Source organism: Phalacrocorax aristotelis, chromosome 5 (assembly GCF_949628215.1).
Source record: "Phalacrocorax aristotelis chromosome 5, bGulAri2.1, whole genome shotgun sequence".
Lineage (NCBI taxonomy): Eukaryota > Metazoa > Chordata > Aves > Suliformes > Phalacrocoracidae > Phalacrocorax > Phalacrocorax aristotelis.
The window spans coordinates 55,573,057-55,588,658 of record NC_134280.1 but is presented as its reverse complement, the minus strand read 5'-3'; the positions used below and the strand labels follow the sequence as shown (position 1 = coordinate 55,588,658).

Sequence of the window (15,602 nt, the reverse complement as noted above, 5' to 3'; positions counted from 1 at the left end):
GCATTAAAAGGAATATGGCCAGCAGATCGAGAGAGGTTATCCTCCCCCTCTACTCTGCCCTAGTAAGACAGCGTTCTGAGTACTGTGTCGACTTTTGGTCCCCCCAGTTTAAGAAGGATGTGGAACTCCTTGAGCAAGTCCAGCGGAGAGCTACCAAGATGATCAGGGGGCTGGAGCATCTCCCTTATGAGGAAAGGCTGAGAGACTTGGGTTTGTTCAGCCTGGACAAGAGAAGACTGAGGGGGGATTTCATCAATACCTATAAATATCTAAAGGGTGGGTGTCAGGATGATGGGAGTAGACTCTTTTCAATAGTGTCCAATGACAGGAACAAGGGAATGGGCACAAATTGAAATGTGGGTGACAGAGCAGTGAAACGGGCTGCCCAGGGAGGCTGTGGAGTCTCCTTCCCTGGAGACATTCAAAACCCACCTGGACGCGTTCCTGTGCCCCTGCTCTGGGTGTGCCTGCTCAAGCAGGGGGTTGGGGAAGATGATCTCCAGTGGTCCCTTCCAACCCCTACCATTCTGTGATTCTGTGAAAAGTACCTTTTGGGAATAGGAACATGAGAGATCTTATTTACATTAGTACGGGTTGCATTAGATATGTTAACTGCTAACTTTGAGGAACTAAATAAATGGGAATTTGGTCACAGACTTCAGTGAGAATAGAATTTCACGTTGGGGGAAACACCACCAACCATTAATTCATTTACAAAGTATATTAATATTATGAATAGTAATACTAAAATTGTAAGAGAAACATTTTACAATGATAGCTACCTAAACAACTCATAGTTTGAATAGCTGAATTTGTATTGACGTTTGGAATCATGGCTAAGTTAGACATCTCTGGTCTTGGAGCAAGCAACTTAGAGGAAAGAACTCCAATCTCAGCCAAGTCACTAATTCATTATGCAATCTAAAGGAAGTCATTGAACTCTTTTTGTCCCAGGTCGCCCTCATGAAAAACAGATGTTGCCCTTGAAGAAAGTTTTCCTGGGAAAATAATTTTTCAACAGGGAAAAAAAACCAAACAAACCTAAAAACCCCACAAAAAACCCCAACAACCTGCGAGCAAAGAAGTGATATGATCTGGATCCAATAATGTACAAATACAGCTATGATACAATGAAGACATCCACTGAACTGTAATAGATCTTCCCAGAAATGGGCATCACAAATTTGGAGAGCAGAGGGTGGACTCCACATCCAAGCAGGAACTAATGAACCAAGCAACACTGAGTGGAAACGACCGTGCTACGCTTACCTTCCCACTACTCAGGACATCTCAGGCAAAAGAGTTAAGACCATTCTAATCCTTTCTTGATTTACAATAACATTCATAGGACTTAACATAAGTAGAATCTGGAACATTGAAATGTGTGATTGCACTGAAACAACTGTCTGAACTTTTAGATGAAAAGTAAAGTTACTACTTAAAAAAAGAAAAAACCCAACCAAACCACAAGCACCTAAGCCAATGGTACTGCTCACTAAAGTTTCTAGAATCAATAGTCAATAGCAATTCAGACCTGACTGATACAAACAAAAAAAAAAATTAAGAGAAACCATTGACGATGTATCAACATTTTCCAAAAGCCCATATTTACTGAGAACAAATCTGTAATATATACAGAACAAACATTCAATGGCAACAGAACAATCTCAAAGTTTGAATTATCTCAGTCAAATCCAGTCTCCCCTTCTAGATCTAGATTGAAACTGACCAAAAGAAAAAAAAATTAATCTTTATGATGTACCACTCAAAAGCTCACACTGTGAGCTGACATTTTCATATAACGTGGCAATGCATCTAACTTAGGTGTTTTACATAGAACCTGGCACATTTAACAGCAGCAGAGAAGTTAAGCCTGAAGTTCACTTCTTCAAGGGACCATCTATTGAGCCACCAGTCAACCAAAGACAAAAAGGTGAAAACTTCATCACTATGACAGAGGAAAGCAATAAAAGTAGTAATACAGCAGAAAAACCCTACACAATACAGAAAAGCTATAGGAAAAAGTGCTTTCCACCACCAGTTCCCCTGATTTGCTACCAATAACTATGTTATGACAATAGCTCTGTTTGTTAAACTAAGAAACTAAGAATTATTTTTTTTTTTACTGAAAGCACTGCAATTGGACACAAAAAGAGACAAGGAAACCTTAAGAATATTAAAAAAAAAACTTGCCAGTATCAGATCAGTTATCACTGTTCAGCTATCTTAAAGATTGCATTACCATATAAGTAGTCACAGGTGGTTCAACCTGAAGGATTTACTATCCTGTCTTTCTTCATCTGTCTAGACTAGCAGGAGCCACAGGCACACTCTGAAAGTTTACAAAGACTAGCAGTTTTCATGCACTAGGGTTGTCTTGCATCGTCTGTTTTAGAATCTGACAACAGGATTAGAAAGGAAAGTTAAATCTATGATCAATCAAAACAAGAAGTACCACACAAAACATGGAAAATGTTATTTTACTTGTTTTTTGTTAGATCTAAATGATGAATTGTAAACCACCATCCTTTTAAACATCTCTTGCGGCTGCAAAAGAAAGAAAATTGCCAAACTGGATATTAACTTCTTGCTGTAAATAAGTATCACCTACTCACAGATAATCTCACTGCTTTTACTGCTCTTCTAGGGACTGAATCACACTTGCACTTGTTAGTGTTTGTTCCCTATACCATTTCAGATTGGAAGAATACACACAGTGAAATAGTACTGTGTACAAAGAAGAAAGAAACCTAAAGAAGCTACATAATAATGCCCATTTCCATACCACAAGATTCTTAAAAGTATTTTCCATTACTCCTTTTATCCCTAATTTCTACAGAACAGTGCTGGGGTCTATTCTTCAGATTTTTGAAAAAAAAATTGAAAAAGAACTGGACAAAATGCTGGGCAAGTAATTTCCAAAATATTGAAAAGTCATTATAAATATATATTATACGTTTAGGATTTGATCTCCTAGCAGGGAATATCCTATATTGAAAGGTGAATTCCGTTATTAAATTCCTCATGAAGTTGAAAAGCTGAAAGAAGATACACGTGTATTTGGGCTCATCCTGAAAGAAGCGGTTCTCTGAGTACAAATTACTAGTACAGGTTCATTCCTCATAATGAAAAATTCCTTCTCAATTTAAGAGACTTATTTCTGAGTGGTATTGCTTCAATTTGGACATCTACAAATAATTTCACAATATTGATTAATCACTGTGGGATTATATTTTATTGTGTTGAGTTTAAGTTATTTTAACCCCATATTGATTCTGTTTTTCTTTGACTTCCAGTGCATTAACAAAATGGTACACTGTAGTTTGAAACCACTTAAAAACTTATGTTACAAAAATTTTCAAAAATAAAATGGGCTAAAAAAAATTTACACAAAACACTCCACACACCTCTCCAGCCTCCACTCAAAACCCTGCATCAAATTAGGTAAAGTATTTGAGTCTTCTGAAACAAGAACAACTCTCTACAGACTATACTATGGTATTTACATTTCGTAATTCAATTTGCTTTAAAATAAATGACTATGTATCAGTTTCACTACTGATTCTATCAGTGTCCTATAATCATACCACTTCTTGGAAAAATATAACTATTCCTGAGTTAATGAAAGACTTGTGGTCTACGTTTAATTAGTACAGAGACTGAGGTTTTGTCTTGAAGAACTTTTGGGCAAGTCTGGCAAGATTTTCCCAAAACTCTTCAGCTCCTTTTTAGCCACTTAGAAAAAGAGATTTATTTCTTTTCAGCACAAATGATTTTGGTATAGCTGTGGCCAATAATAACTGAAATTTCCAATCATCACACGTCCTACTGCACAACATATAAGCACCCGTCTGAGGTGCCTTGACTGCAGACCTGTGGAATCAGGCTTCAAATCTTGCAAATTAGAGGAAAGCTTAAATATTCATTCCTCCTTTCAGAAATGCTGCATTCAACCACAAAGGAGTGAGGGAGGAAAAATCTTTAGTAGTAGCAAGTGCATCAAAGCCTTCTAACTCACACAACAGGATGTTTGTGATAGTTGTGAGAGCAGAGACTAGTGTTCATGTTGGTTTTGCTTCTCTGGAAGCCCCGCCACTAAATCATAACAATCCTCTCCTGTTCTCTGAGCCAAAATTTAATTAGCTTTGCCATGAGTGTACTGCGATTCACTTTAGTACAGCAGAGACAAACAATTCACACTGATTTTGACCCAGAACAGCCCTCGGCATTTAAGGCTATGCTTAAGGTTTCATCCTCACCCATCATTTCCCTATTTATAATTGAGAACAATTTCATTTTCACGAACTGTTAAAAGACTTGGAAATTCTGACCTGAATTTAGTTAATATGAAAAGTTAAGTCACAACAGACACTTCACTGTTCCTATCTGGCCCAACTATCTTCCAGATAACAGGAATGCTTTACCCTTTCTTGCATGTTTATTTTGTTCTTATGTTCGTGCTTTTCATCATCTTTACTAGTGCATTGCTCAAGTATAGGCTCACTTGATTATCTATTTGAATCAAGCAGATCCATCAAGATGGGCTTCTAGAATTGGGTACTCAGTACAGCTAAATTAAGATAAAAACAATGTAGAAGAAATTATGTGCATTATGTCATATTAAGACATAAAGACTGGAGTTCCACAGGTGTGTGAAATCTAGCAAGACAGAAAATAGGATAGTAAAAGATACTTTGCCATTGGTGATGACTCCCTTTGCTAAGAGAAGATGAACTGGGCCTGTATCTGAACCATTGACTTAAATAAAGACACCCCCTCTCACTCCTGAAAAAATCCGAAAAGCATTCCTTCCATGTGAAATCGAATTACAATTCTTATACATTTCTGGAGACAGGCAGGTACCTCCTTGTCTGTTTTGTCATATGCTGGCCTTTTCATTTTTTAACTAATAGAAGTAGCCTCCCTCTTTACTTCAGTGTCCATGTAAGGCTTACTCCACATACTACTGCAACTTCATTGCAGCCAGGATGAGTACTCTTCTGCATTAAGAAATAAGAAATAACAGGTCTACAAAAAACAGCTTATAGACTGATGTTTCTCTCAAAGTTCTATCAGAATATTGCTCCCACTGAAAATGTGATTTTCCAATAGAAGACAGTTTGTAAATGAAGATGATTGATATCTGAAACATTTTAGCAGACTTGTGATTTGGAAAATGTGCATGCGTCCATAAGAAATTTCCCTATGGAGGTAGATCTTATTGCCAATTTCTCAAACTAATTGTAAGCAGCGAGTAACAAAAAACCACAAGCACTTTCAATTTTACCAAGATTGTCTGATCGCACATAAGGGTATTATCAATTTTGTAAACTAGTTTATATTTGCGCACCAGGCATTTATTTTCAAGAGCTAGATTATATTAACTGTGGATTATGATTTTACTCTGTTCTCCTCCCCTAAGCAATGTCAAATTGCTTAGAGATGCTAAATTAGTGAACACAATCAAAATGAAAGCTCCAAAGCTCCAATGCATACAACTGAAGGAAATATCTGCACTGGAGGGATTTGAATTTATTTTTAGTTTGTGTACCTGCCTTCTCTTGAGCAACTTATGAAAAGGGCTTTCATTTATAATTTAAATTTATTTATAATATAGAAGTTTCAAGACTACGATGTCTGTGGGAAAACTGGTTACTAAGTATCACTAAAATTCGTTCAAACTGTAACTGGGAAAATAAAGGAACAAGAGTATCTAATTGAAGCAGAAAATTAAAAAAATCCATCTCACTGTAATGAAAGACAATTAGGAATATTGTGCCCATCATTTATTGTCAGATATAGCATAAGCTTGTAATTAAATAATTAAATAAACAAAATGCAGGTATGACGTATTTTGCATCGCTTAGAAAGCTCACATGTTGCAATACACTGCCTTGCTCATATAAATGTCCATATACACACATGCCCACACACATGCATATAACAGACATACATCTCTAACTGTAACAGCATAAGTCATGATGATCCCCCAAGATAAATACTACTAATTGGTCCATCAGCTATATTAGATGAATTTTCAGGGATGCTGTTTTGGGGTTATCACCTGTCAGAGCAGTATTTCTCTTTTTCTTCAGATAGCCTTGGCTGACCTTCCCTTGTATACCACACACAATTCCCAAAGATGCTACATGGTTGATCCTAAAATATTTAGCCTAAAGGCTTTTCCTTAATTTACATTTGAAACAGAAAGGGAAAAGTAGTAAATAAAAGGATCTGATTGCAAGTCAACTTTTCAATAGACTGCATGACCAGTATACTGGAGTCTAAGATACAACACTCTGGAAATGAAATTATGAGTTATATATCTACATTTCAAGTATGTTCATGACTATTTACAAAGGAAAAAAATAGTGTAATTAATTTTTACTGTTTCATTTCTGACAAAGGAATTCAGAATTTATAAAAATACAAGCAAGCATGTGAATAAATGAAAAATAAGATCTACAGTGTCTAAAGCTCTACAATGCTCTGGAATTATGCATCCCAATATAAAAATTATCACTGACAGATCATGAAAAAAATGGAAAAATACCCTTTTGTACTTGCCATTAGTTATTATTTGAAAATCCACATGAATTTTAGTTAGCAGAAAACATGACAAGCATTCATTCTTTGATGACAAGTCAACAATGAACACCACAGTAGTATAGCACTCAGACAAAAAGAACATTAAAAGGCTTACCAGGGCCTCTGATTTGATTGTTGGCCTGACTATAAAGTTTGGGTCAGGATGCAGCATGACTGGTTTAGAGACTATTGGTACCCCTGGATGCCGTTGGGTAGGTGGACTTGGAGCAAGTTGCTATGAGGTTAATTTAAGAAAATTACAACTCATGTCATAATTTATGCAAATCCATAATTTCATCAAGATGCCTCAATATAAATAGTGTATGGTAATGAATTTAGTAACACTAACGCAACAAAAGGCTTACAGAATTATTTTAAGACTTACAAAGTTAACAAGCCAAAACATAATTTGTCTTGCATCCAAATAATAGCTTTTTCCCCTAAACTCTGACTTTACCAGCAAGATTATGGAAAAATCTCATCCCTGCTTTTGGCATTTATCCCATAAAGGCAGTGAACTGAATGAGAAAATAAAGGGAAAAAAATGCTAAAGTTGAGTTTAAGAACATTATGAACCTGAAATGAGATTTTAATTAATCTGTGGGTAAACAGATATTTTCAGATTAAATTCACCAGGACAGCAGTGATCAGCTTTCCATAAAGAATTTCAGGTTAACTTACCCTGACTTAAGAGCAAGGTTTAGTTACACTAATTTCCTACCCTTGACTCTACAAAGTACAGATACCCAGAGGCATCCGAGACCTAATCATCCAGCACGTACTAACCCAATTGTACACTTAGTCAAAACTCCCACTGACGTCAAGCATAGTTTTATTCAAAAAAAGAGTTCAAAACTGAGCTCTGTGGATTTAGTTTCTGACTTAACCCCAGCAACCCTCAGCACACTTTTGTCAATATTTCTCACAGGAAATGTGATGTATTCCAGATATCATTCATATAGTACAAGGTATATCCTCTGAAATTATTTGAGTCGCTGCCAGCAAATTGGTTAACCCACTTGGTGTTTTTTGTTTGTTTGTTTGTTTTTTAAAAAGAGGGGAATTTTGGGGGTGTTTTTTGTTTGTTTCTCTGTCCCCTGCCCCACCCTAATTTTTTTTAAATTTAAGAAAAAAGTTTTGGAACCAGATTTTTGAAAGTCCCCATGGATATCCCTCAACTAATATTGTTCCACACTGCAAAATATATCGTATCATTCAGCTTTCTGATTTTAGAAGAATCAGCAGGTTCACAGATATCAACTTGTTAAAACTGCACTAGAATCGGATAATTTCTTCTGGAGTTGTACAATTTAGAGACTGACTTTTCTAGAGTGCTTCAGAATGGGGAAATCTGACACCAGCCATCCTGAATCAAAATCCATGCTAAGAGTTATTAAGCAAATGTTGGTTTTTCTGAGAAGAAAGCTTGCTTCTTAACACCTGTTGCGTTTAAAGTATAGTTTGGTCCTAGCTCCTTTCGTCTGTCTGGACAGAAGAACAAAGTATATGCTCCATGACATACTGAACATACAAACAGGTACCATATATTACTAAAGTATGTTGAAATATGAAGTCCTCAGACCAGCAGTAGTCATTTCCACTACCTGGTATTAGGTATCTTAGGTAACACAGCAATAGATCCATACACATGAATGCAAGTGCTGAATTTTAAATAATTTAGCCATGCAGAGTCAAACCCTTGACATTTCCTCAACATTAGCATTACATGGGAAAAGTCCATAAAACTACAGTCATTATTAACAGTACATGACGTACCAGCGGACTGCTTGACACAGAAGATACTTTGCCGATGTGGGAGGTGTTTCTTACAACCTAAACAGTAACAGATTTAGTACTGGGTCCATATAAAGGATATACCTAATAATAATTTTGAGGAACAGATAAATTCATACCGATATTCTAATAGTTGTCAAGAATGTATTTGACAGGATTTCATTCCTTTTGTCAGCTATTTGTTCAAGATGAATTTGAAAATAAATGATGGGAAAAAACTTAGCAACATACAGAAGATGTACCAGTTTCAGTAATATTAGAGAAGTAAACTTATGGGACAGCAACAGTTGTCTTATTTTTGGTTTTAGCAGGCTTAAACATAAGATCTTTCACAGCTGAAGTCAAATAAATGCAAATCTTCTGCTTATCTGTGGTATTAAAAACTGACTTTTTAAAAAGCAGCAAGGATAAATTGTCCAGCTTCTGATTTCTCTTCCATGTCTTAAACCAAATCAGGAATACTGGGTTATCTACTTATAAACAAAGCATCTTTGGCTCAGTATTAATACTCTCCAAAGAGCTTAGTACTTTCCTCATATACACTAATTATATTCAGTGAAAACTAGGTTATTTTTGAAGGCTAAGTTATTTTTTGTTGCTGTCTGATATATTTTTCTGTAATTATTAACCTATTTTCTCTAACATATCTAGCAATGAAAAACTGCCAGAAACCAGCTTGACCTCAGTACCGGGGAAGGTTATGGAGCAGTTCATCTTGAGTGAGCTCACCAAGCATATGCAGGAAAACCAGGGGATCAGGCCCAGTCAGCACAGCTTCATGAAAGGCAGGTCCTGCCTGACCAACCTGATCTCCTTGTATGACAGGGTGACCTGCCTGATGGATGAGGGAAAGCCTGTGGATGTTGTCTACCTGGACTTTAGTAAAGCCTTTGATAGTGTCTCCCACAGTATCCTCCTAGAGAAGCTGGCAGCTCATGGCTTGGAGGGGTGTACTCTTTGCTGGGTAAAAAACTGGCTGGATGTCTGAGCCCAGAGAGTGGTGGTGGTGAACGGAGTTAACTCCAGTTGGCAGCTGGTCACGAGCTGGGTTCCCCAGGGCTCAGTGTTGGGGCCAGTCTTTAATATCTTCATCAATGATCTGGATGAGGGCATCGAGTGCACCCTTAGCAAGTTTGCAGGTGACACCAAGTGGGGTGGGAGTGCTGATCTGCTCGAGGGTAGGAAGGCTCTGCAGAGGGGCCTGGACAGGCTGGATGTCCAGGGCTGAGGCCAATTGTATGAGGTTTAACAAGGCCACGTACTGGGTCCTGCACTTTGGTCATAAAAAAAACATGCAACACTGCAGGCTTGGGAAGGAGTGGCGGCAAAGCTGCCCAGCAGAGAACAATCTGGGGGTGTTGGTTCACAGCCAGCTGAACATGAGCCAGCGGTGTGCTCAGGTGGCCAAGGCGGCCAACAGCAACCTGGCTTGTGTTAGCAATAGTGCGGCCAGCAGGAGCAGGGAAGCAATCACGCCCCTGTACTTGGCACTGGTGCGGCCACACCTTGAATACTGTGTTCGGTTTTGGGCCCCTCAGTACAAGAAGGACATCGAGTTGCTGGAGCGTGTCCAGAGAAGGGCAGTGAAGCTGGTGAAGGGTCTGGAGAACAAGTCTTATGAGGAGCGGCTGAGGGAACAGGGATTGTTGAGCCTGGAGAAGAGGAGGCTGAGAGGAGACCTTATTGTTCTCTACAACTACCTGAAAGGAGGTTGTAGTGAGGAGGGTGTTGGTCTCTTCTCCCAGGTCACTAGTGATAGAACAAGAAGAAATGGCTTCAAGCTGCATCAGGGGAGGTTTAGATTGGATATTAGGAAAAAGTTCTTTACTGAAAGAGTGGTCAGGCATTGGAACAGGCTGCCCAGAGAGGTGTGGAGTTACCATCCCTAGAGATGTTCAAAAAACGTGTAGACATGGCACTTCAGGGTATGGTTTAGGAGATAGGGTAGTGTTGGGTTGACAGTTGGACTTGATGATCCTAGAGGTCTTTTCAACCTTAATGATTCTATGATTCTAGATATCAGAATATATGGGTTTGGAGTCAGATCCAGTGTGGCAGTTCCTATGTTATCTGACATCTCCACTTCAGTGGATCTAGCATATTTTTTGCACTTTAAATGGGTAAACCACATAGAACAAGCACTATCAGAGGTCTACTTCTGTTTATAAGAAGAGATTCAGAGCTCACATGAGGGTAATTATTTACATAAAAATAATCTGCCAGTTCCCCCGATTAATTTGCATACCCTTCCCCCCCACTCCAACAGACCATGCAAAAGTAAAGCCTAGTATTTCCAAGTAAACATGCAGAAAAATTAAAAACCAACAATGCAGCCAGTCAGTCCACGCAGAAGACTGTGTGGGAAAGAAGTGAACATGCGGGATCACCTTCTGCTGTTTGAAACAAGTAAGAATTTTTTGCCATAAAAACAAGTACATGAATCCCACCATAGTGCTTAGCAAAGGGAATGATGATGAAACAGCTGCCATTTCTCTCCTAAAGTGAGATCTGGCACAAGATTTCTTATATTTGATCTTTTTGTGAACTGAGATTGCAATAAGGAGAAAGTCAGAAGATTTTCTCAAAGAAATCACCTACTCCTGTGTGTCCAAAACAAGACCTGATTACCAACTCTAGCTCATTTAAAAGTATTTTACTGGTAATTTATACTGTGTTGATGTTTTAAATGTTTGAGCTTCCGATTTCAAGCTAATTTTCTTTGTCCACCTTTCTCATCTAACAAAGTAATTTAATGAATTATTTAAAACACTTTCACAAGTCATTTTCACTACACAGATATTTTTTTAAAAATTAACTATGAGTTAAATCTGCCGACTGCCACGGCTTTTTTATAAATCTTTAAACGCTCAAGTCCAAATTGTCTTTGTAACTGATACATTCTGCCCAAGATACCTGCATATGGTAGGGTTACAATGTACATAGGGAGGACAGAGCAAAACCCTCTCAAATAAAAAACACAAACCAAACCAAAACACACCAAACTACCTCTGGACTGCATTCACTACTATGAAACAATGGAACCTCCTCATTCCTTCTTTCAACATTGCATACGGGTAGGTCCAGTGGATATAGTGGGTGATTGAGCAGGGGAGGGAGGCCAGGCAGGGGAATGGTAGAGGCACATGCATTCAAACAGATCACGAGGTCACCTGGGAAGCTGATGTTACTGCCAGGGATGGACCTCTTGAAAATTGAACTTTTGATGTAGGAAGTGGTTGAGCTGATGCTGCTGGAGTAACAGGGGGTGGTGGTAGAGGAGGTGGCACCACACATTGTTTAGGCTTGTCAACTTCATCTAAGTTTGTATCATCAAGATCTGTGGTATGAAGCTGCAGGCCACCCGCAAATCGCCGCACTGACGTGGCAGAAGCAGCGGAAGGCCGTCCACTTGCCAACTGTGTGCAACAGAACAGAAATCTGCCTTAATGGGTCATCTGCCTGCAACGGCTCTAAAGAAATTTATGGCAAATGCTAGAACACCACGTAGCCTAACTGCTCCTGCACAGGAAGCTCTTGGCTTCTCCCACACAGAATGCATCTAAAATTTTTTTCTGAAAGCCTTTTTAAAAGCACTCACTGGGATTCCAGTTTAAAAAGAAGAAAATTGGAGTGCTATGACAGTAGCCTTGGCTGTTACAGCAGGGGGAGATGACACAAAAACAAACCTGCCAACCAACCCTGGCATGGAGTCTTCAGAAGGTAAAATCATAGGACAAATCACAGATAACACAACCCTTGCCTCTCTAGGTCATATGAAGAGAAAGCAAGAATTGTTCCTTGCAAAGGAATAAATAAAATAAAAGGAAAGGAATCAAAGACAAGCCATGAAATTCCATGTCATTAAAAAAGGGAAAGGGGCTAAAGTCTGATGTAAACATAACCAGACATTAATACAAGAGGGGGAAGTAACCTTAATCACCTATCAAAATAAAAAGTGTAGGGCACTATGAAATTCAGATCCTCAAGGTGTTCTGGACCTTCTGATTTCTGTTAATCAACACCAGATGCATTGTGGGACTAACAAACTCAAGAGTTTGAACATAATGAGCAGCTCACCCAAAAAAGTTTGTGTGGATGAAGAAGGATTCTACATATGCTGTTAAGAGTTGCTAGCATTTCTTTTATCAGTGATCCAACTGATGTATTTAAGAAAATCCAGTTGATACTACTTCATTTTGTTATTTTGTAGACTCAGCTGAGGAAATAGATATCAGCTCTCCTACAGACACATGCATTGTAGACTAATATGACAATACTTCCCTTAAGTGGGCATCTCTGTTGACATCCTTTGGGATCTCCTTACCTGCCATACTTGCCCCTTGGTACTAAGAAATAGATATGCCTTTAGCAGAGGTCAAGAGATCTCGACTGCTGTTGTACCAAAGTAGCAGTTCAAGCCTGTAGTATCGTAATATTTTTCAGCTACATTTATCCCTCAGAAGCATTCAGTTTTGTGTTTTAAATGAGTTTAACTGCTTGGGTCATTCTGTGAAGAATCATATTAGAATATTTATATGTAATGTAACAGAAGAATTGATGGAGGAAGTACAACAGAGTGCTTGTCTTAAATCAGGGTAGAGCTCTGGAAATACAGTGATTTTAAACTGAAATGTTCCCTCTTACTTTACAAAGTAAGGGGGACAAAGATCTAGCAGAACACAGGCAGCCAAATCTAGGTAGTGTGAGAAAATTCAGTGTAATCATTCCACTATCCTGGAGACCTGCATGGAAGAGTCATATGGATCCAAGCCTGAGGCCAGGAAGAACAGAAGACCAGCTGCTTTTTTCAGAGATGCTCCACATTGACCTGAAGGAAATTCATGTGAGTGTTCCCTCAGGGTCCCCTTTGTGGTTGCAATTTCTCGGGGATCCCAGGGGAGTTCAGCAGATTGCAGTGTTCCTCTTGAAAGCAGCTGTGCTTGGAAGAGAGCCAGAGCAGCAAGATGGTGGGAAAGCCTCACTCCACATCTAGAACCCTCAGGCTCTAAGGCATGATCACTATATGAAACTCCCTTTGTTTAAGGAGACTGTGTAAAAACAAAACTGAACCCTATTCTTTGGGAGTTTCTTATCTTTTTGTTGTTTTCTTAACCTGTACCTTTATTCCATGCAATATAAGGGAGCATCCAAGGACTCATCATCGAAGATGTTCTTATTTGCACAGGATACTAAAAAAAAATATGTCTGGGTATTCTAGTCTCAGTTTTATTATTGGTAGCATGTCCCTCCTAGCCCAAACAGGTCACGACCCAATAAAATTGGTAATTCTGTGGTGATAATATACTTTAAAATGACAAAATAAAACCAGTTCATTAAAATAATAATAAAAATAAATCTGTGAAGTATAGGAACAACGAATACTATAGATTGTAACGCATCAATTACTGACGTGTTCCCCCCCCCCCTTAGAATGAAGGCTGAGAAGGAAAGATGAAGAAAGATTTTTCTCTGCTAAAACCTGTTGCTTTTAGGAGACAACTAGTGAGTTATATAGAGATCATGTAATATGTTGAGAAGCCAGAATTTTACCTCAGGAGACTCATTCTCCACAGAGGAGATCTGTTCTAACCGTGTCTGACAAAGTCTTTCCACCCAGTGCTGCACTTTTTCTGATTCTTCCAAGTCTTCTCGTTCTGTCTCAGATACCTTAACCATAACATCAGTGCATGAAAAAAGGTTATAGGTATAGTTACAATACAAACACATTTCAAAAGTATGAAATGCCATTTAGATGAGTTTTAAAACTAATTACGCTTTTGAGAAAGATTTCCTATTTTGCTGTCTTTCATTAAACTCATCACTACACATGGATACTCATTAACTGCAGAGGTATCCTCATTTGGGCAAAAACTGACTATAGAAACAAGCAATTTGGGAACAGTTTTGCAGTGCAACACCAATTTTTTTTAAACTTCCCTATCTTTGACAGAAGTAAGCAAGTGTCCTGCTAAGATAATTTCAACTAAAGATTCAGCTCATTCTCTTCCAATATAATTTTGCACTTAATGGAGAACACAACATACCTCTTGCACAAGACGATTTATTTTCAGTTGTTTTTCTCTCTCCAACATTCCTTCTTTCTCTTTGGCAAGTTTTTGCTCAAACTCCATTTGCTTTTTGTTCTTCTTCTGTTCACACAGACTGTCACTTTTTGACTTCTTTTGCTCTTTCCCTTTCTGGGAAGTTTTGATGGGTTTGTTTTTCTTTTTTTTTTAACAAATTTTTAAAACAGCTAAAAACATTGCAAACTTCAAGCTCAGTACATGAGTGCCTGCCTTGAAAATTTAATTACAGTCTGTGATAGGATGGGGATGGCCTTTTGAAAGAAAATCTGAAGTCCATTTCCCCAGCACTCTGCAGGAAATTATACCTTATTTGGAGGGCCTATGCACATTAACTTAAGTAGGACAAGATAGGACAGTTCAACTTTTTTTCTCCTCTGCAAAGTTACAACATTGGGGCATAAAACCACTACCAAACTTTGAATATTCTAACAGTTTTGGTTAGGTCTTGATTTGCCATCTCTCTGTTCTGGTATTTTTATATGAATACAAGACTCCTTTCAGGTGACAGATGCTCATGTATAAGTAGATGTGAATATTCTATGCATAAAACATCTTCATGCATATGTCCTAAAACCAACATTGCATGCCTTGATCCAACTGAAATAAGCAATTACAAATGAAAAGTTTAGGTAAGTGCAGAAACTGAATTGCTTCTAGGAAAGAACATTGCATCACAAAGACCAAGTAGCTCCTACAAGCATTGGATAAAATCTACTCACACAAGAGAACTAATACAGCACAAAGCAACTCTAAAATTTTACATGTGGAGTGCAACCAAAGGGGAAAACTACATTGTCTTTTTGGAGCCTCCGTTCTTGTTGTCTTTGAAATACCCCCTGCTCCTTATTTCTACTTTAAAGACGTCACATTTCTGCTACCATCTCCCGTTTGTACTGGTAGGGCCTAGTTCATATTTGAAAGCCCATGTTCTCCTTTTATTCATCAAAAACTAAACAGAAGCCACAGCTGGCCACTTACTGTTGATTAGTGCCAGTGCCCAGAGTGACAAAGCTTCAGGTTTCACTTTGCTCTGCTTATTATCATCAGCTACTGACTTTTTGTGGTACTTCTGGAAATTTGAAGCATGAACACGCTTCACCTTACATAGTAGTATTAGTCTTCCTTCCTCCTTTT

General features: G+C 38.3%; 1 protein-coding gene across 4 annotated transcripts in view; it reads right to left on the bottom strand.

Moving 5' to 3' along the window:
• The window catches only part of USH1C (USH1 protein network component harmonin), a 51,655-nt gene that overhangs the window by 8,294 nt on the left and 27,759 nt on the right, over positions 1-15,602 (bottom strand). Inside the window, exon 16 of one of the 4 annotated variants that reach the window (XM_075094667.1) lies at positions 14,427-14,579. The exons of the other annotated variants lie outside the window; for them this stretch is intronic. Coding sequence (XP_074950768.1) covers positions 14,427-14,579 — 153 coding nt within the window. The remainder of the gene's footprint in view (positions 1-14,426; positions 14,580-15,602) is intronic. 4 annotated transcript variants of the gene reach the window in all.